Below are 22,472 nucleotides of genomic sequence, written 5' to 3' on the forward strand. Positions count from 1 at the left end.
CATAATCAATTTAGGCATGGTTCTGTAAATAAGATTTTTTTCTTAAAGTTGTTTAAATTTCTCTAACGGATAAATTTTTTAAATGTGGTTGCTTGGGGCTCAAACTTTGTAAAAACTTGGAAAATACTCCAATTCACTTGGGGATCAAGTTCCATACTTTTTAAAGTCTATAAATAAGTCTCAAAGATCATTGAATTAATTAACTAAGAATCAAGAATCAAATTCAGCACTCAATACTCACTCAATTGTTCTCATCATTCAAAGGCTCTCAAGCTCACATATTGTGCACGAATTCAACTGAATTTTTGCTGATCTTCTTCCACCAGAATTGTGCTACAAATTTTAAATCTTTCAATCATTGAAAGAATTAATCGGTAATATACTTCATTGAGCTTCAAGTTAAATTTCATATTGTTATTTACTTTGAAGTATATAGTTTTGAATTGTTGTACTAATCAGCTCTTTGAGGAGCAAATTATTTGTACGCATCTATTTGATTTATTTCTTGTAGATTGACGATTCCAAGGATTGTTTGGATCGTTGGCTAAGCAAGGGGATATTGCTTAGAGAGGTGGTCTCTAGCCTAATTAAGGAGTGACCGAACGAGGGTATATCGTTTGGAGAGGCGGGCTTTAGCCTAATTAAGGAGTGACCAAACAAGGGTACATCATTTGGTGAGGCAAGCTCTAGCCTAAAGGAGTGACCAAACAAGGGTATATCATTTGGAAAGGCAGGCTTTAGCCTATTGAAGGAGTGTGTAAAAGTTTGTTCCGCCCGATAAAGGAACAGGTTTAGTAAATCCTTTGGTGGTTTGCCAAAGGCGATGACGTAGGCTGGGTATAAGTCGAACCTTGTAAAAATCTTGGTCTCACTCTCTCTTTCCCTTACCCTTTATTTTCAGTACATATACAACTGCGTGGATGTTTTGAATATCTAAATCATACAAACTACGTAATTTAGAAATCAAATAAACTTGAAGTCTAATTTTGATTTGGGTTGCGAAAACCGAGAGGGAGTACGTTGATTATACCATATCTTGTAGAAACCATACAGGAGTACATTACTTGGTTAACATCCCAAAGATAAATTAACTGAGAGTTTAGTTGAGTTCTGAATATTGGGAAGAGTGTGGATATTGTGTTGATTGGATGTTATATTGCACATCATATTGAAGAAGCAAAACCATCAATATAGGGCTTTATATCAGTAAGTACAAATTTCATATATACAAGGCTTATATAAACAAAACAAACCATTTTAAGTTCTTACATTGTCAAAGTGTTGTATGTGTTAATTTTGGTTTGGTTGTTTACTTTCATATTGTGATTAATTGGATTGGATGATTGCTTACTTGAATGGTTGAATGATTGTCTTGTTGTGAATTGAATTGAGAAATAAGTTTTTGCTGAAAGTCTGAAAAATCAACAAGAAGTTAAGAATTGGTTAAAAAGAAGTTTAAGGATTCCCAAAAGAAATTAAAAGAAATTTTTAAAGCCCAATTCAGCCCCCTCTTGGGACTACACCTTTCTTTTCAGTATCCTAATAAAATATTTCTCCAAAAAATATTTTCAACAAGAAGTAAAAGAACCTAGGGTTTTGGATTTTCAAATGACTTTTGCAACATAAAAATTTATTTATGAAAGCATAGATGCAAAAATAAATGCCCAAATGAAATATTCTCTTAAAATGATTTTTAAAGAAAGAATGAAAGAGATTTGGAGAGATTAAAACATTTTGCCCAAAAGAAAAGATTTTTGCCTTAAAAACGGTTTGAGAGACCTTTGATTAACAAAATAATTTGAGAGTTAATCAAAGTTGCTAATTTGAAGTTATGAGGGGGTATTTATAGATTTTCTAAAAATTATGACCGTTGGGAACACGCTCGATATTTTGAAAAAGTTTAATAAAAAAATTAATGACGTTTTAGCCTTTAAAAAATTTCCAACCCAAGAGGTTCGATTGACCATATTAATAGGTTCGATCGATCGTGTCAATTTTGAACTAAAGATTTGGTCGACCGTCTTAAGACGATTTTGAACCTTTCGTAGGTTCGGTTGACCGTGGCTTAGGTTCGGTTAACCGCTCATATGGTTCGGTCGACCGTGACCAAAATGAACTATAAGTTCAGTCCACTAAGTAGTTGGGGGTCAAACACGTGTTAATTCGGTCGACCGTGGAAGATGTGTTCAAAACAAAACAGTCAAGCGATGCAAAGTCAACATGTTGACTGCTGACTTGTTCAGTCAACCGAGACATTTATGCTGCCAAATATTTGGTCGACTGGGTTTGGTCCGATCGATCGAGACATTTATACTGCAAGGATTCAGTCGATCGGGCTTAATTCAGTTAATCGGACTTAGTTCTTTGTAAGCTCTAATTTGATCCTAAAGGTATAAGAAAACCTTTGTAAGATTTTATCTTTTTATGAAAAATATTTTGTATAAAGTGTAGGAGCCCTAAGGTTAGTCTACAATCAATCTAAGCATTCAAACCATGTCATGCAGATGCATGCATTATTACAGACCAAAGATATAAAAATTAAATGCAATACAATTAAAATCAAAATGTCTTCTTTTCCTTTTTACTCTTCTCTTCATGGAATATGTCAAGCTATTATGTGGGCTTTAAGTTCTATCTTGGCTTCCATTTATCTTCTATCTTATGTCTATGCTGACATGAAAACTTGTTCACACACTAAATGCACACATAAAATACAAGTATTTTGTCAGTATTAAAATATAAATCAGACTCAAAAAGTCAACACACGTCATGGGCACCAATTGTAACTTATAACCCCATTTCATTAAGTAGCACTTGGAGAGTTTGAGATTCGAATTTTTTACATTTATCTTTTAATAAATTTAAATATATAAAATATGATATCAATTACTCAAAGTTTGTCTTATATTTATATAAATTTATATTTAAGGATTAAAATTTGTTCTTGCACTTGATTTATGAAATGTTTACTTTTAGGAATAGATTAGTTTCAACAATTATACGACTTTCTATCCCCATATGCAAATCAAAGATGACTTTAGTTGTACAAATATTATGTTGATCTATAAAGCAAATGATTAGTAATGTGAAACTTTTTTATGACTTCATAACAAAAAATAAATATTTTTAAATTTTTTCTAGAAAATATTTATTTCTTTCTAATTACATGTTGAATGAAGTGTTAGATTACCACTTTACCTAAAAGTTCAAGCTGTTAGGTTGTGGGCCAACAATGTATATCAAATTTTAACACTCCCCTGCATGTACAGCTCGACAATGTGTGGAAAGATAAACACACGATAAATAATACCCATGATTGAGAACATAATATTTTTTTTAAACACAACATAATAAACGCGGATAACAAGACTAGAACCAAGGACCTCTTGATGACCAGCTCTAATACCATGTTAGATTACCACCTTACCTAAAAGCTTAAGGTATGTGTTAGGTTATGGGCAAACAATGTATAACAAACTTTAACATGAAGTAATGAAAAACACACACACACACACACACACACACACATATATATATATATGAATAACTATTATCTACATTCTCAGAATTACTACTATATTCTAACTTTTTCTAAAAAATAGCAATTCCACAAGTTAAATGAATCAATACTATATAGATATTCTCAACACAGGATGATTAAGATTATTGTTCATTTAAATTTAATAGTTATAGTATTTTTTTTAATTGTACATGAATCTCATATGTGGAAGACTTAAAAAAAAAAGATTATTGCATTTTGATAATTCGGAATTTATATCACAAATGTGGCCTTTTGAGTATAATTTCTACTATTAAGGATAAGTTATAATTACTTCTCTATGAAAGGTTTTTTGTTTTATTTTTTTAGAGTAAACCATCATGCATGTTAATCCAACATTTTTTGTGAGCAAATTTCACTAACATTATTAGACGAGTGTATTATGCTTTTTAATAGTTCAAAATCATTTTACTTAGTATTTATTTATTTCAGATTTCATCTCTCTTTTTCTCTCTTATTTTTGCTCCCCCTTTTATAGTATGCTTTGTCTTAACCACTTATTAATGGATCAAATGTAACAAAAATTCTACCTAATTGCATATGAAATCAAAATCAAAATTCAAATATAATACAACATTTTTAGAAAAGAGGGCACCTAATTGATGAAAATATACTAGCTTCGTTCTTTTAGAATGCACCAAATATATTTCCATTTCTATTATAAGAATCTCACCAAATCAAAAATTAATTAATAAAAATGCATGGACGTCACATCAATTAGCCCCTATATATACATAATAACAACATCAACCACGATCACCACAATAACAACAAGAAGCAAAATTCAATTCAATTCATAAATCATAATGACCTCACCAGCAGTAGCATCAGAAATCACAATTGAGGGTATAATGGATCCAACAGTATTAGAAAGTCTTGTCATAGCTGAAGAACAAAAGGCAATGTTTAAAGCTGGGTTCCTCATTTGTATTGCTGCCATCGGTGAGATCTCAAACCCTCCAATATTTGCCAAATCGCTGACAAGCATAACCCACACTATCCTTGCCACAATCTATTTGGTAGCAGTTTATGCAACTCTGGCAGTAGGGGTTGCCCTGCTCCTGCTCTCTATGGCAATGCATCGCTTCCCCAGCTTGAGTTGTGCTACAAAGTGGATGGCTAAAGTAGGGCTGCTGCTCGTGCAAATAACTTTAGGTTATGGGGCATATTTGGTGCTCTTGGTTGCTGCCTCTCCCTAGTTTCTGCTTTATGTTGTCTTTCTTTCAATCCACTTCTTCAAGTAAATTAGAGTGCTATGCTAGCTATCTTTATTTCAGTACACTTCTTCATGTAAATTAGAGTGCTTTATCATTGTCCTATTTCTACTAATAAACGTTATATGAACTAATTTTTGATAGTGAAGATACATCACGTGCCACAAAGGAATTTGAATAAAAATAACATTTTCATTCAATAAAATGTCCAACAAATTGATTCCCGGTCTTGTGGAGCAACTATTAGCTATGATGAATAATCAATAACTAATTATGTATTGAATTCCTTATCATTATTTTTATAAACTAAGTTTGGATTAGGTCCACTAGAAGACAATTATTTATAATAGTAAAAATTCATAGGCCATTAATTTAGTTATATGTTCTAAATAAGTTACCACAGCGAAAAACATATAAATATTTTATCATATGTTAATTGGTATAGACACATACTCTAATCATTAATAAAACACTTGTAAGATTTTCATGTTAAACCGAACAAATAAATTCACATATTCAGATTCTAAGCACTCTATCTATTAGCTAAACATCCAAATTCACCATGGAATTCTCTAATATCTCATTTCAAGAAGCATCTAAAACTCCATAAGCCAAACCCTCTCCTTAGAATCTACTTAGTTGAATGATAAAATATTTCTCTACTTAATTGAATGATACCTAAAGGTATCCGCACTAGCAGCAGCCCTATTTCAGCCATCCACTTTGCAGCACAACTCAAGCTGGGGGCCTAATCCAAACTTAGTTTATAAAAATAATGATAAGGAATTCAATACATAATTAGTTATTGATTATTCATCATAGCTAATAGTTACTCCACAAGAGTGTGCAAATTTGCTAGACATTTTATTAAATGAAAATGTTGTTCTTATTCAAATTCCTTTGTGGCACACGATGTATCTTAACTATCAAAGATTAGTTCATAAAACGTTTATTAGTAGAAATAGGACACTGATAAAGCACTATAATTTACGTGAAGAAGTGGATTGAAAGAAAGATAGCTACTCCAACACTCTAATTTACTTGAAGAAGTGGATTGAAAGAAACACAACATAAAGCGGAAACCAGGGAGAGGTAGCCACCAAAAGCACCAAAGATGCCCCATAACCTAAAGTTATCCGCATAAGCAGCAGCCCTACTTCAGCCATCCACTTTGCAGCACAACTCAAGCTAGGGAAAAGATGCATTGCGACAGAGAGTAGGAGCAGGGCGACCCCTGCTGCCAGAGTTGTGTAAACTGCTACCAAATAGATCGTGGCGAGGACCATGAGGGTTTTGCTTGTCAGCGATTTGGCAAATATTGGAGGGTTTGAGATCCCACAAATGGCAGCAATACAAATGAGTAACCCAACTTTAAACATTACCTTATGTTCGTTAGATGTGAAAGGACTTTCTCATTCTGTTGGATCCATTATACCCCCAATTGTGGGTAATTGATGATGTCCATGCGTTTTTATTAATTAATTTTTTATTTGGTGAGATTCTTATGATAGAAATGGAAATATATTTATTGCATTATAAAAAAATGAAGCTAATATATTTTTATAAATTAGGTGCCCTGTTTTCTAAATACCAACAACTATTCTTTTCTTTTCTTTTCTTTTCTTTTTTTGGAAACAAATGGATACGACTTTATGAATATTTGAAAACTGGTCATTGATAATCATAAATGTTCATAATTAATTAGCATAACATAAAATGTAAGATAGTACTCTTATGAAGGTGTTACTGACATTCCAAAATTATTTTTTAATGTCTGATTGTATCCATTTATTCTCACTATACATTTAAAGATTTAGAGAAAAGCAAAGAAAAAATTAGGAAATAAAGCCAAACCAAACAAAACAAAAAGTTACTTTAATTTTTAATTTCTTTAGTCCGATTTAGTTCGTATGTGTAATTTTTTTCTTAGTGGTTCATTTTCGATCTAATCCTTCAATACCCATGTTAATCAATTATATAAATAGATATTATATATATAATATGCATTATTTAGGTGATTAGACATAAATAAACTAAATAATTCTTTCACATGTTGATAAAAGTGTGATTTTTAAATCATTTTATAGATATGTAAAAAATGTTTCAAACAGCAAACAGCAAACAGCAAGCATTTGCTCACCTTCCATCATCTCATTATAGGCAGTATCTGCTATAGCATAAACATGAGGGCTGTCCCTGAGTTTGTGTCTATAAGCGTCAACAAAATCCTTTCCAAAGATTTGTACACCTTTGAAAGGATTCATTGCAAACAAAACAGGCCCTGCTTTACTCTATAAAAAGAAGGCATAAGAGTCAGTAAACATCTATGGACAAGAAATCATTTTGACTAGCAAGTGAGGATAATATACATATATATACATACGTAAATTATGTCTTGAGAATATCTGTACTGAAGATTGTAAAGAACTGACGGTTCATTCAAATAACTAAGCTGTATAAGATCGTCCACACCCTCGAGGATATCTGGATTTGCAGGTAAGAGCTCTCCCCTAAAATAGTGCAAGAAAATGTGCATGAGCATCCCATTACATTACATGCCCAATAATAAGATTGGTGATGCTGCCTTGAGATATGGCCGGAGCATATGAACTCACATTTCCATCCGAGAGCAATACAGAGGCTTCCTCACCAGATGTTGATTTTATCTTCCCCAACTCCCACTTTCCACTAGGCAGCTGACACCAGACGCTAAGTTTCTGAAACAAAAGTTTTCAACACGAATGCATATTTAACAAACTTATCAACTAAAGTAAGAAAAAATGATAACAAAAATGTAACAAGTTTTGCAAATCTCGAAGAGTTTCAATTAGATGTAACAATATACTAAAATTAATATCTACAACACGCACACACACGCATATATATATATATATATGTACACAAGCACATTCATGGGCAACTAAAACACAAGCACTCTAACCAGCAAAAAATGCAAGAATAGAAATGTCCCTAGTACATTGCCTACGTGCCATTCATGAATCTAACAGAGGGAGAACAAACAGTTCCCTTTTCTCTGTTAACTTCCAAGAGAATACTACGGAATTGTTTGCACAAAAGAATAAATAAATGAAGCAAGTATTTTGGTTGATTCAAATTCCCTATCACAAATTGAATTATAATTTTTTTTAATCGCAACTTCAAGAAAACAAAATAAAATTCTCTGATTTAAAGAAAAAATAATAAATTTTAATTACTGTATTCATCGAGGGGCGCATCGTAATCGTATGAGGTGGTGATATAAGGACCCCCTGCTGTTCTTCCGAAGTTGGTTCCGCCATGGTACTAAAAATGAAAGTTCAAAATTATTTTAAAAAACAAGAAACTATACACCCACATGCTCATCAGTTCATCACATTGTTAATGTAAAGTAAGTTTTGTTTTTAATAATGAATGCCAACCAACCATGTAGTAAATCTGGAAAGTTCCGCCGTATTGGAAGAAACGTGCTACGGCAAAAGCAACGTCCTCGGCAATCCTATATGGATCTTTGCCGCCCCAATTCTTAAACCTTAAAAAACCAAAACCAAAAAAAATTAACTACTAATAATTTTACGAAATATGCCATCAATTAATTAAAAGGGTAATTTTGAATTCAACTGAAAACATGGACCAGTGGTTACCATCCAGTCCAATTTTCAGTCCACATTTTAGGAACATTCGGATTATTTGGGGTGAATTGATCGCAATACCACCCATTGCAAGTGTTGATCTGCACCAAGAAATTAAAAGTTACACATAAGACCAAATGAACAATACTATATTAAGATTATTGTGCATTTAAATTTAATAGTTATAGCATTTTTTAATTGTACATGAATCTCATATATGGAAGACTTAAAAAAAAGATTATTGCATTTTGATAATTAGGAATTTATATCACAAATGTGGCTTTTTGAGTATAATTTCTACTATTAAGGATAAGTTATAATTACTTCTCTATGAAAGGCTTTTTGTTTTATTTTTTTAGAGTAAACCATCATGCATGTTGGTCCAACATTTTATGTGTACTAGCAAATTTTACTAACATTATTAGACGAGTGTATTATGCTTTTTAATAGTTCAAAATCATCTTTATTTAGTATTTATTTATTTCAGATTTCACCTCTCTTTTTCTCTCTTATTTTTGCTCCCCCTTTTATAGTATGCTTTGTCTTAACCACTTAATAATAGATCAAATGTAACAAAAATTCTACCCTAACTGCATATAAATCAAAATCAAAATCAAAATTCAAATATAATACAACATTTTTAGAAAAGAGGGCACCTAATTGATGAAAATATACTAGCTTCGTTCTTTTAGAATGCACTAAATATATTTCCATTTCTATTATAAGAATCTCACCAAATCAAAAATTAATTAATAAAAATGCATGAACGTCACATCAATTACCCCCTATATATACATAACAACAACATCAACCAAGATCACCACAAAAACAACAAGAAGCAAAATTCAATTCAATTCATAAATCATAATGACCTCACCAGCAGTAGCATCAGAAATCACAATTGAGGGTATAATGGATCCAACAGTATTAGAAAGTCTTGTCACAGCTGAAGAACAGAAGGCAATGTTTAAGGCTGGGTTACTCATTTGTATTGCTGCCATCAGTGAGATCTCAAACCCTCCAATATTTGCCAAATCGCTGACAAGCATAACCCACACGATCCTTGCCACAATCTATTTGGTAGCAGTTTATGCAACTCTGGTAGTAGGGGTTGCCCTGCTCCTGCTCTTTGTGGCCATGCATGGCTCCCCCAGCTTGAGTTGTGCTGCAAAGTGGATGGCTAAAGTAGGGCTGCTGCTCGTGCAAATAACTTTAGGTTATGGGGCATCTTTGGTGCTCTTGGTTGCTGCCTCTCCCTGGTTTCTGCTTTATGTTGTCTTTCTTTCAATCCACTTCTTCAAGTAAATTAGAGTGCTGGGCTAGCTATCTTTATTTCAATCCACTTCTTCACGTAAATTAGAGTGCTTTATCATTGTCCTATTTCTACTAATAAACGTTATATGAACTAATCTTTGATAGTTAAGAACATCGTGTGCCACAAAGGAATTTGAATAAAAATAACATTTTCATTCAATAAAATGTCCAACAAATTGATTCCCAGTGTTGTGGAGCAACTATTAGCTATGATGAATAATCAATAACTAATTATGTATTGAATTCCTTATCGTTATTTTTATAAACTAAGTTTGGATTAGAAAGAGTTCCAAGTCAAGAACTTGGGGATTCTAAGCTATTGCATTGGTTTCGAGGATGTCGGGTATGGCAAGGCTTAAATCTGCACAGCATAAGCATACTTTAGATTTATTGACTAAGACAGATCTGATGGGAGCTGAAACAGACACCCCAATAGATCCAAAAGTGAAGCGGAGATACTGGAACATATCTTGAAAGTGGACAGGATGTTGGTCAGAAAGCTAATATATCCAGCTCTCACTAGATCTGACATATTTTTTTTTCTGTTAGGATTGTAAGTCAATTTATGGAAAGTCCCAATCAACCACACTTGGATGCTGCTTGTAGGATTCTAGGGTACCTACAAGTAATCTTGTGTTCCATGAAAGGACAAAACTTATCGAGGTTGGCTTCATTTGTTTTCAATTGTGAAAGATATTGTGATGAAGAATATGGCTACCCGCCAACCCCATTAGTGAAGTCATGTAACTAGCTAGGAGATTTGTTCACAAAGGGCTTGTTAGATCTGCTCTCTCTTATTGTTGTAACAGGGTAGGGTTGCAATATATTCATACACCCCAACTTGAGAGGAAGTGTTGTGGTGGCCATTCATGGTGTGAGGTATTATTATTTTATTGACCATCAGTACTTCATATATAAAATAACTGGATGGTCTCTGAGAACCATACTCTCTGGAGCAACTTCTTTCATCTGACTCTCCCTCTCTTACTCTTTTCTAAGCCCAACTCTAATTCTCATGATCAAGTCAGATCTCTCAGGTCTGCAACATAATTGGTGCAACTTCATCAAGCATGAGGTCTCAACCATCCAGTTGTCTGCCAGCTGCCATATTCAGACGGCCATGATTTAATAAATTGCAACCAGGATATAGCTGCTCAGAAGAACTCATAAATTATGCACAAAATAATTTGATGCTTAGCTAAAAAACAATGATCCACTTACGCAACTTTTACCAGAACTATTATTCCTAATAGGAAGTATGCCCCTTACAATCCGAAACTCTCAGTAAAAACATTTGGGACTAATACTTTTGGTCAACAGAAACTAACAACATACTTGAGAATGAAGGAAATATGCCTTGGGAAGGGAGGAGGAATCAAATTGGATTCTAGAAAGCCAGTGGGTAACATCCTTTCTATACTGGATAGAGCCCGAAATGAAGCAGAAGCTAAATAGTACAGCATTCAATTTGTTAAGAACACAGTTTGAGATTTCGCACCAACATGTCAAGGATTCCCATGGAATCATCAAACTTGCATGGTCTGAATTAAAAATCAAATCTTTTAATAAGAATAATCATAAAAAGAATTAGAACCTTTAAGACAGGATGGTCCACCAGCACAAAGTTGATAAAAGATATGGTATGACCGTTCCCCATTTGCCAGCTGAACTACCCTTGACTGTTCAAAGGAATCATAAAATTCTTAAGAAATTGTGCATGATTAGAACTAAATGTCCAATCTGAGGTTGAGGTGGAGCATTAAGATACCTTTTCTAGAAGAACTGCCACAATTCCATAGGTCAATTGACATTTCATGCACACAAGTGAAGTTGTAACAGTGAGTCAAGTCGGTCATTACAACTGTGATTAGAAAATATTGTATCCTAATTGCAATATATTCAATGTAAAACAGACTTACATGTTTGGATTGTAGCACCACAAATCTTCCCTGCTATGCTAAAATTAATTTCAATCGATTTTCCCTGCACCACATCAGGAAGATATGTCAGTGAGGTGATCTGTCTATGACCTTGTTAAAGCTTGATATACATTGTTGATCATAGCCTAACTTAAGCTTTTAGGTAAAGTGGTAATCAATCATAATATAAGAGCTGATTACCAGGAGGTCCTAGGTTCTAGTCTTGTTGCCCGCATTTACTCTGTGGTGTTTAAAAATTATTGGGTTCTTTGTAATGGGTGTTATTTATTAATTGTTTATCTCTCCACGTGCTGTCAGGCTGCACGTGCAGGACAGTGTTAAAGCTTGACATACATTGTTGGCCCACAACCTAACAGCTTAAGCTTTTAGGTAAAGTGGTAATCTAACAGATCTCAATTGTGAAGTGTCTAAAAAGTGAAAACAGAAGGTGGTACATATTCATGGTTACCAAAAAGAAAAAGAAAATATTACAGCTTAAAGCAAAGGAATTTCTTTCAACTTCAAAGCTTACACAGCAGTAGCAATGCTGAAGAAGGAAGAAAAAGAAAAAAAACTCACGAATCTGCTAGAGTTGTCATTCCTGGATGTTTTGGCATTTCCAAATGCTTCTAGTATACAACTTGTCTGAAGGATTTCACACTCTACCCCGCTACTACCACCACCAAGTGCGGCCAAATATTGCATTGCAATTTTTGCTGTCTCAGTTTTCCCAGCTCCACTCTCTCCACTGTAAGATAAATATTTGAAAAATTGAATCCCTGTCACAATACTAGTGCTTAAACTGCCTTTCTAAAAGCACATGACATGTAGAACATGAGCATAAAACCAATAAAGAACAATTTGCGGGGTAAAAAAAAAAAAGGAAAAAGAACAGAAAAGAAGAGCAACTACAAAGCAGCTCCCATTTTACAGATGACTAACACGGATAATCCAACCAACCTTATAATGATAGACTAATCCAACCAACTATGTCTACTCATTTTTATCCTATGAAATTCCACTTTGATCAGGCTGACCTCTAGGGAGCGACTGAACTACAATGGTCTCTGAGCACTTGCTTAGACAAGGTCTTTTTTAGGCATCAAACGTGGAATCAAGGATCCTAACAGAGGAACACCTCCGTATCGACACTATTCAACTTAACACTGATAGTAATTGTTGTGTCGGGCACCCCACTTGTGCCAAACACCAATACTACAACTATTACTATTGAATATATAAAAAACTAAAGCAATGCAGAAACTAATAATAAAACAGCAAAAAGAACAAGACAAGAAATTAACGAGATTCAGTATAAAATTACCTACATCTTCAGGTGCCAACGATCAATCCATTACTTCTTGACAAAGTACAACTTTGAGGTGTGTTTTACAAATTGAGAGTGAAGCTCTTTATATAGCTTCAACCTCAAGTCCAAAAAAAAAATTCTCTCCAATGCGGAACAAATAATACAAAAAAATTCAAAACAACTTTTTATACCAATGTGGAACTATTATACCAATATAGGACAAAAAACAACACCAACGTACTACCAGATCAAAACACAAACCAATCCCTAATCTCCCCACAACATCTCAATTATCATTTGCAGTACGCATTAAATGAAAATATCTAGGCATAATAGACAAAATAACCTTGAACAAAGCTGAATGGTTAATAGAAATTTGTTTAGCCAACCCCAAGATAGGCTGGGTGCCTACTCTTAAGTTGAATTGGTTATCTTGATAAGTCTAACACTTACCCTCTCTCCTCCAGTGTTAACACCTACCATTGCTCCTTCGGTCAAGTTGCCAATTGCTCCTCCAATCAAGCCTCAATTATCTCCTTGAGTCTTGATTGCAATATTTTTTATGTATATATCATTGTTCATTTCTGAACATGTATAAAAGGCAAGGTATAGCCATTTATCATTAAGCATTGAAATGTACAAGATTAATTACTTCATTCATATCTCTGGGCATAATAATGCATCAACCGAAGTCCAGTAATTCCCACTGCCTCTCACCAATTTATAATAAGTAACAAGAAACATTTTCCTACAGTCACCAAAATTTAGTCTAAGGGCCGAGAATTATTCACTGATCATATTATCCAAACACTAGAATTTTCAACCCTATTCATGCGTGAACAACAGAATTAAATAAGACCTAGTCCATCTTCTAAGAACTCCGGAAATACAGAGGCTTTTTCTGCAAATAGTGAAAACAAAAAATTTTAAAAATTTCACTACTTGTTAATTTACCTTCTTAAAAATATATTCAATGTTGTCATCCCACTCAGAATCACGAATATTTGGTGATGATGTGCAAGATGCCGCGCCGCGGCGGCAAGGTCCACCCTCTCGGTCTCCTTCAAGTGTTATGTGTAATGCCCCCAAACTCGAAAGTGGGGTCTAGGGTGCTATTTGAAAATTTCTACAATCTTTGATACCACAATCATTATATAAAAGAAGCAGAAATAATTTGAACATCCTCAAATGTATTACTAGAGTTCTAATTACCACCATACATAAGTGTCTCCAGCTGTTAATATTACAATCCAAAAGAAATGAAAGAAGACTAATATCAATCCATACAACCCACTTACTTTAACAAAACAATCTAAACCTGGCTTCCTAACTAGCTAAGCACGATCCCTGGTATCTCCTGAAAAGTCAAATGATCGTTGGGGTGAGACACCTTCCCGTAAGAAAGAAAAGGTTAATATTATGGTGTGGCCAACATAAGTTTTAGTATATGCACAAAACATCCATCACTTTCTTTAAACATAATAACATTTGAGAATCGTACTCACACCTATACAGTTGAAAATATACATTTATTTCCATAATATAAATCAGTCCAATACATATTTAACATGGGTTACATAAATTCACACATATGGTTACAAGAAACCCCCTTTTGGACAAACGCATCATCATATATAGACCCCCATAATAGGGGTTGTGCGGTCTAAAGACTGAAACTAGCCTTGGCTAGCCTACCACCAAGCTAAGTCTGTAAGAACCCGACCCGAGGTAGGTGCATTAAATAAATGAGAAAAGAGAAGGAAAATTTAAAAGGGTAAAAATCAGCAAGGCTCATCGATGAGGCTTCCTTTCTCGTCGACGAAGTCCCTTGTACATCTCAGTGATGAGTTTCAGTGGTTTGTCGACGAAGAGATATCGAGAGATTTTGGAAAATCCTGAAATCTCAGGCTCGTCAACGAGTCCACTTTGATGTCGACGAACTTCCTTCTTTGGCTCGTCGATGAGGACGTCCTCTCGTCGACGAGGCTGGCTGGGTCAACCTTGCTATAAATATCTTTTAGCTTTGCTTAATGAAGAAGAAACCAAAAAAAATCTCTCTCTATCTCTCTATAACTCAAATACTCTCTCTCTCTCTCTCTAGGATTTCAGGCCATCAGTTGCCGGAATCAATGATCCGACGTTGCTACGTGGATCAGGAGGAGAATCTCTACGTTTATAGAGGATCAAAAATTCGTTTTGAGGATTTTCAAGTTTTGACCCAAAATCGAGGTAAGGGTCCGATTTCGTTTTCATTTTCGTTTCGGTAGATCTATAGAGAATAGTATGGTAAGGAAGTATTGTTCTTCATTGTTTAGGTTTTGGTGCCTCGATTTGTTGTTTTGGAGCCGTAGAGTTCGTATTTTGGTATTCGGGAAAAGGTAAGGGGATTCTATTTATATCAGAATTTTTTGAAATCAGAATTGGTAAACATGTAGTTTACGATTGTATGTATGTTTTGGCTACTTATTTGGGAAGATCTATAGGAGAAAATGCGAGATTTTCGAATTATAGTTTTGGGCGAAAATTGGGGGTTTCAGGTATCATTTCTATTTCTGTTGGAAAATCGTATATTGTATAAAACTGTAGTAATGAGATGACTGTACCTGTATTTGTATTAAACTGTATTCTCAAATTGAAAACGATATGATTTGTTGTATACCAAATAAGTGTAGAATGAACCGTTGTATGTAAATGTTCCAAGTTTTGTAAAACAGTTGTGATGGCTAACTGCCCTAAGTTTAGGGGTATTGGAATATGGGTTCCAAAATTGTTTCAGGTTTTTTGAAATTTGCCACGTCTCGGCTAATTACCATGGGCAAACGCTATGTCTCGACTAAATACCGTGGGTGAGAGTGTCCAGCCTATATCTGAGGGTGTGAAATATCGCCTATTTGTTCCGACTGGTCGCCGATGGGTGTGAGTGGACACCATATTAGCAACAATATCGCTATGGGGCTTCAATTATTGCAAGGTACCAGGTGCTTGAGTGTGACGACACTGACCGTATGTTTGGTATCATATGTACTAGAACTGGATTGTGAAAATACTGGAACTGAATTGTATTATGTTTTATGTCGAAATAACATTCTTATGTCACACACTGATATAACTTGTTTTCTTCCTTAATTAGAGGTGTCTCACCCTAAATATAAAAATGTTTTTCAGGTCCTTCGAGTAGCCGAAACTAGCATCCTAGCATTCGAGAGCGTGGGTGTCAGTTAGCTACGTATAGTACTTGAGTAAGTACTGGATTTTGTAACCAGGTTGTCATTGTTGGGTTTTGTAGACACTTGGGGTATGTATTGTATTTTGGAGCGTAAACTCTATTCATGTATAGACTCTGGTATGGTACATTGTATGTATTAGAAATAACATTTTCGCTGCGTATTTGATGTGTATGGATATATATATATATATATATATATATATATATATATGTGTGTGTGTGTGAATGTGTATAGGGTGTACGTGTACCCCACGGGGTCGGACCCTCATTCAGTGTAGTATCATGTATGTTTTAATTAATACAGAGACTAATTAGGTTACTAAATTCACACTTGGGGCCCATTTGCAGGTTCGAGGCGTGACAAAGTCAAACCTCATGCCTACAAGTCCAATTTGCCTACCCAGCCTGGTCTAGACTCTAGGGGGATACACAACCCTTTCGTGGCAAAATCGAATTTTCATTACCAACACTTCTATCCAGAACAATGTGGTTGCACTATCTCACACACTGGATACAGTACCGTGCCCTCATCATATCTGGTCTTTAGGGTTCTTAAACCATATAATGCAATTTAAGTAATAAAAATTATTATATAACTCATTTCTTAATTCAATGCAAAACCTGCCATATCAAAACTTGGCACACAGCTATCATATCACAACCCGACACTCAGCCGTCATATCAAAACTCGGCACACAGCCATCATATCAAAACCCGGCACACAGCCGTCATATCAAAACCTGGCACACAGTCATCATATGACATGTCCATTTTCATCTATAAACTAGTATAGTTCACAATTTTACCATATATTCTTATCACAATGCTCAGATTCCAATATGCAATAAAACAAAAATGGATTATTCTTATGCCACATGTTTTGAATATTAAATCATAATCAAATAAACCAATTGGACACATTTCATAAAATAACAAGTGGATTTTGAAAAAAAAACCAAGTATGATCATCTCACCCTTCTAAACTACTCAAAACACACTTATATATATATATATATAGGAAAACTAAGATGATCACCCCATACCTTTAGGTTTTTCTCAAGACATGTGTGTAGCAACAAAGCCAAGCTTTCAACCATTCAAGCCATTCAAAAATCATTGTAGGATATTCCCATATTTATAGACTCGGTTTTGAACGTTTGGATTTCGAACTAACCATTGATACCATGAAAATACATACATACAAAAAGTTTAATCTGTTCAATTTTGATTAAAAAAAAAAAAAAAAAAACCTGACATAACCTAATCCCCTTACCTGTTCCTGAAAATAAGTCGTTTACATTTCGAAAAACAAAAACCCTAACTTTCAAACCCGCCGCCAAAAGTGAGCCGGCAAGCCAAAAGAGGAGGGAGAAATGATCAGGGAGTGGGGACGGACTCTGAGTGAGCTTAGGGGAGAGAGAGTTATGTGAAAGAGTGAGAGTAGAGAGAAAGAGTCCAAAAAACCTAATTTAGAGAAAGAGAGAGAGAGGACACTACAAAAAATAAGGCTATTAGTGAAGGATCAAAACCATCACTAATAATCACAAAACCGTCACTAATAGTAATTGTAGAGGCCTAGAAAATATAATAATAAATAAACAAGGAAAAGAGGAAGATGGTTTGGGTGCAGCCCAAATTGTCAATGGTTTCGTGAGGAAGCAAGAAAACCATCGACGATTTTCTTTTTACCGTAGGATGGTAACAGGTAAAACAGTTAAAAAGGGTGGATAAAACCCAAACCGTCGATGGTTTTCTAAGAGGAGCATAAATTCGTCGACAATTTTCTCTGCAGTGCTGAAAATAAAAAGGAACCTACGAGCTCATTTGTAAAAAAACAAACAAATTACCCTCTCTCTCTCTCTCTCTCTCTCTCTCTCTCTCTCTCTCTCTCCATCACCAAACCCTACGGCTCTACCCCCTTTTTCCTTCGATTCTCACTCCGTTAAACCCCGTTTTGACGATTAGGAACCACCATGAGGTTCGTGGGAAGGTTCTTTGCAATTTCACCAGAACAAATTTTCAACTTGGGGTTTCGGGGCACCACTCCAAAACCAGGATAAGTAAGGTATTTTAGAGTTTAATGGTTAATTTGGAGTATTTGAGGTCTAAGGAATATGAAATGATAATATTCTAGAAATTGAGTTGATTAAATTTGGAAAAATATGAATTTCAGGGTTTTGAGTTTCGAATGCCGTGGGGCGGGAATTTAGGGTTTCAACATGCTTATTAAGAAACAAGTAAGGGAAATATGTTATGCCTAATGTTTAGAAATTTTTACCAGTAATTTATAGTATATATATATATATATATATATATATATAATTATGTGCCTTCAAAATATAATTTCAGGAAAAATTTAGGAAATGAAATTGTAGGTAAGAAAATATGTATTTTCAAAAAAATTCAGGAATCTGAATTTCAGGAAAATTCTACAGATTATCAGTTATTTTTATACAGCGGAAAGATACAGATCATAGTATATGAGTTTTATTTATTTAATTGTGTGGCATAAGAAATGATAGTTTAGTATAGAATTTTACTCAGTTTCTATATTATTATGATTTACAGTTGATATAGAAACATGAATTACAGATATTACAGAAATATGATTTTAGCTATTAAAGAGTTATAATTTATAGTTATACAGAACCATGATTTTACAGTTTTTTACAATACCATGATATATAGAAAATATAGAACCATGATATACAAGTAATATAGAATCATGGTATTACAGTCAGTACAGTTGTTTCAAATAATACAGAATCATGGTTATTTCAGTTATGCAGAATTATGGTAAACAGTAAGATACATATATATACAGTATTATTATAGTATCAGATCCCTGTTGAACCAGATCAAATTAAGGAGCACGATACCATAACTAACAGAGAATATATAGTGCAACCACACAACTCAGATAGAGTGTGGAAATTGATCGGTTGATTGTGCCTAGAGGAGAGAAGAAGACTCCTCGGTAGTCCGGGTTGAGGGGGCTAATCAGACCACAGAGGTTTCAGTTTGACTTAACCTGGTAGGCTAGCCAGAGTTAAGTCCCACCTATAAGCCGCACAACCCGTGCATGCGGGGTTAATTCATGCATACGGATATCCATCCAAGGAGAATTTTCACAGATATTTATCTATATATGGACTTACAAAAAACAGAAATTATATATATAATAGCTAAAAGTATGATTGGATAAAAAATTTAGAAATTCTTGTCTTTTAAGCGACCTATGTGTGAGTTATGAAATGATTTATACTATTATGTTATTCCAGATACAGTTTGATTAATAGATATAGATATATATATATATATATATATATATATATATATTATTCACGAAAACTCTTATGTCACACATTGGTACTAACATATTTCGTCTTACTGAGATGTGTCTTACCTCAGAAATTTCAACATTTCAGGTGATCCGATTAGATGAGTAGAACAAGCTAAGAGATAGAGAAGATTGTTGGTGCTACCCTGATTAGAGGGTAAGTAGTAGGAAGAAGATTTTTGGGTGGATTTTTGGGGATATGTTCCTAGGATGTTTATGGACTTTTTTGGGGATGCAATAGACTCTGGTATTGTATTGTATATGTATATATGATCAGACATATTATGTTTTCGCTATTTTGGTTGACATATTGTAATGACCCGAAGAATAATGGTATTTAGATAATAAAGAATGAGGGAAATGGAAACAAAAACAAAAAGGGGCAGCAGACTTCGTTGACGAGGGTGTCCTTCGTCGACAAGTAGATACCGAGAATATATCTAGGCGACTCTGAATTTCATCGACAAGGGGGGGAAGTTCGTTGACGAGTTGCCTTCTTGACCTCGTCGACGAGGTGACGTGGCTCGTCGACAAGGGCCAATGTATAAATAGTGTTAAACAAGGAATTTTATGCAGAAATTCAATGGGACTCTCTCTCTCTTCTCTCTCTACGGTTCCTCCTCCCTCTCTCCTCTATTTCGGCCCCGTCGACCGCCAGATCAACGATCTAAAGCCACCACGATACTCCTGGGAAAGTTCTCTCCAAGTCTGCCGAAGCGGATCATTGGTGGGGCTGAGTTGAATTTCATCCCAGTTTCAGGGTAAGGCTTTTTATTCAAAATTAGGTTTTCCAATAGTTGTAAAAAATGTAGTAGACGTAGAAATAATGATGTTTTGTTCTGGAATATATGGTTTTCAAGTTGTTTAGTGGAGTACCCTGCGGGTGTAAGACTCGTCACAGTAGGGGATTTTCGCAGGAATCAGGTAAGGGAAATATGCTATGTTAGGCAGTTTTAGTATGACTTTCAATATAAAATATGTATTTTTACCAGATTATTATTCACAGCGGGAATTTTATATAGTTATCAGTTATATTTAAGATGTTTTAATTACTGTGCGGAATGAGAATATGGATATAGTACAGAAATATGTCCTATAGTATTTTCAAGAATGTGTTTTACGGTATTTTTCAGAATACCATGATTATTTAGTTTTACAGTACCGTGACATATATATTTACAGTTAATTTCAGAAACACAGTTAATATAAATACAGTTTATTGCAGCATCATGGTTAATACAGTTATTACAGAATCATGGTAAAACAAATAGTTGTATATAGAAACGTATTATATAGTATTAGACCCTAATAGACCATTATAGATACAATTTACAAAGCACGATACCGTAGCTATATACAGTTCAGAGTGCAATCACTTATTTAGATAATACGTGGTAGATAAGTCAATCGTGCCTATGTTGTGGATAGGCTCCCCATCAAATATGGGTTGAGGAGGGCCAATTTGACTGACGAAGTATAGTGGTTTATCCTGATAGGGCAACCAGTGATAAATCTCGCCTACAAGCTGCACAACCCTATCATGAGAGGTTAAATCATGACATACAGTTATCCATCCAGGAAAATTTTCAGTTATTATTATGTATGTACAGTTTACAAGAACAAGGAGTATACCTATGTACAATAGAAGTAATATGAATAGAAACTTAGTAATATGGGTATGTAAGCAACATGGATAAAGGGGGTGGTTCATATTGTCTTGTATCATATTTACAGATTTCAGTTATATATGATTATATAGAATCATATTTTCATACTTTTGTAACTCATTTGCCACACACTAGTAATAGCATATATCGTCTTACTGAGCGTCGTCTCATCCTATTAAATTAATATTTTTCAAGTATTCCAACTAGGCGAGCAGATCAGGCTCACAGGTAGAGGGGCTTCGATATCGCCCAGTCATAAGAGTGAGTATTTGGGGTGGAGATTATTTTTGTATAGCCTTATTCAGTTATATACGTGAGATCGGGGAATGATCTAGTATTCTGGTGTTGTATTGTAAATATATGGTTGTGGTTTTATATGGATACTTGACTTCAGTTTCTCACTGCTTAAGTTGATGTTTTATTCCATATTTTTGTATAGCCTTATTCAGTTATATACGTGAGATCGGGGAATGATCTAGTATTCTGGTGTTGTATTGTAAATATATGGTTGTGGTTTTATATGGATACTTGACTTCAGTTTCTCACTGCTTAAGTTGATGTTTTATTCCATCAGGAGTTATCAGCGTAGTTTAACTTAAATATAAATATATAGAATTTTAACAGGTCGTTACACATGTAATATATATAAACAGGTATAGTCCCAGTACGTATGCATTCGGGTTAACTTAGGTTATGATTTAAGGGTATCAAAGTAATAATGTTTTATGTAAAAAAAAATGGCATGAATTTTTGAGTCGTTACAGTATTAGTGACGGTTTTATAAGTATTAGTGACGGTTTTATAAGTATTAGTGACGGTTTTTGTGATGACCCAAAAATATATATATGATTAAAGCACAATAATAATAAAATAATAAAAATGGTCATTGAGTTAATATCAATACAGAAGTGTTTTTCTGTAGGATCCTTGATTCCATATTGATGCCTAAGAAAGACCTTGTCTAAGCGAGTGCTCAGAGACCATTGCGGTTCAGTCGCTCCCTAGAGGTCGGCCTAGTCAAAATGAAATTTCATAGGATAAACAGGATAGACACTGTTTGTACACGTAAATAAGTATATATACATAAAATAGTGTTTTGACAGACATAATTTGTAGAAATACATAATAAGATGATAATAATATAGGTATCATATGTGGGGCCCACAAGACTATGTGGGGTCCACATGAGTCCCGGAGCCACAAGACACAGTTTATATACGTAAATAAGTACATAAAATAATGTTTTGACCAATATAATTTGTAGAAATATATGATAAAATAATAATATAGGTATC

General features: G+C 34.3%; 2 protein-coding genes across 5 annotated transcripts; both read right to left on the bottom strand.

The window, feature by feature from the left end:
- Positions 1-7,114: 7,114 nt before the first annotated feature.
- LOC131160276 (beta-galactosidase 15-like) lies at positions 7,115-11,395 on the bottom strand. 4 transcript variants are annotated; one of them, XR_009137979.1, is made up of 6 exons: positions 11,311-11,395; positions 8,415-8,503; positions 8,197-8,302; positions 7,989-8,076; positions 7,389-7,490; positions 7,115-7,283 (listed from the first exon to the last, which is right to left on the bottom strand). XR_009137979.1 is itself a non-coding variant. In XM_058115749.1 (5 exons), the coding sequence occupies exons 1-5, from the start codon at positions 11,371-11,373 to the stop codon at positions 7,483-7,485; spliced, it is 354 nt and encodes a 117-aa protein (XP_057971732.1). In that variant the 5' UTR covers positions 11,374-11,395; the 3' UTR covers positions 7,115-7,482. The 4 variants fall into 4 exon arrangements, 2 of the variants coding, with proteins under 2 accessions (XP_057971732.1, XP_057971748.1); XR_009137980.1 differs by lacking the exon at positions 11,311-11,395 and adding an exon at positions 9,280-9,836; XM_058115749.1 differs by having other exon boundaries at positions 7,115-7,490.
- A 220-nt stretch (positions 11,396-11,615) lies between these two features.
- Positions 11,616-14,005, bottom strand: LOC131149303 (myosin-4). Its single transcript, XM_058099648.1, has 3 exons — positions 13,899-14,005; positions 12,215-12,383; positions 11,616-11,699 (listed from the first exon to the last, which is right to left on the bottom strand). The coding sequence occupies exons 1-3, from the start codon at positions 13,925-13,927 to the stop codon at positions 11,616-11,618; spliced, it is 282 nt and encodes a 93-aa protein (XP_057955631.1). The 5' UTR covers positions 13,928-14,005.
- Positions 14,006-22,472: the final 8,467 nt, after the last annotated feature.

This window comes from Malania oleifera, chromosome 1, assembly GCF_029873635.1.
Source record: "Malania oleifera isolate guangnan ecotype guangnan chromosome 1, ASM2987363v1, whole genome shotgun sequence".
In the NCBI taxonomy this organism is placed as follows: Eukaryota; Viridiplantae; Streptophyta; class Magnoliopsida; order Santalales; family Ximeniaceae; genus Malania; species Malania oleifera.

Bases quoted from the DNA above. Each gene is read 5' to 3' on its own strand.
- LOC131160276 (XM_058115749.1), bottom strand. From the start codon at position 11,373: ATGGGGAACGGTCATACCATATCTTTTATCAACTTTGTGCTGGTGGAC. The intron at 8,303-8,414 runs GTAACCACTGGT...TGGTTTTTTAAG, and splicing joins ACTGAAAATTGGACTGGATG to GTTTAAGAATTGGGGCGGCA. The intron at 8,077-8,196 runs GTTGGTTGGCAT...TTTCATTTTTAG, and splicing joins CTTTCCAGATTTACTACATG to TACCATGGCGGAACCAACTT.
- LOC131149303 (XM_058099648.1), bottom strand. From the start codon at position 13,927: ATGACAACATTGAATATATTTTTAAGAAG. The intron at 12,384-13,898 runs GTAAATTAACAA...TTTATCTTACAG, and splicing joins TTGAATATATTTTTAAGAAG to TGGAGAGAGTGGAGCTGGGA. The intron at 11,700-12,214 runs GTGAGTTTTTTT...GATGTGGTGCAG, and splicing joins ATGACAACTCTAGCAGATTC to GGAAAATCGATTGAAATTAA.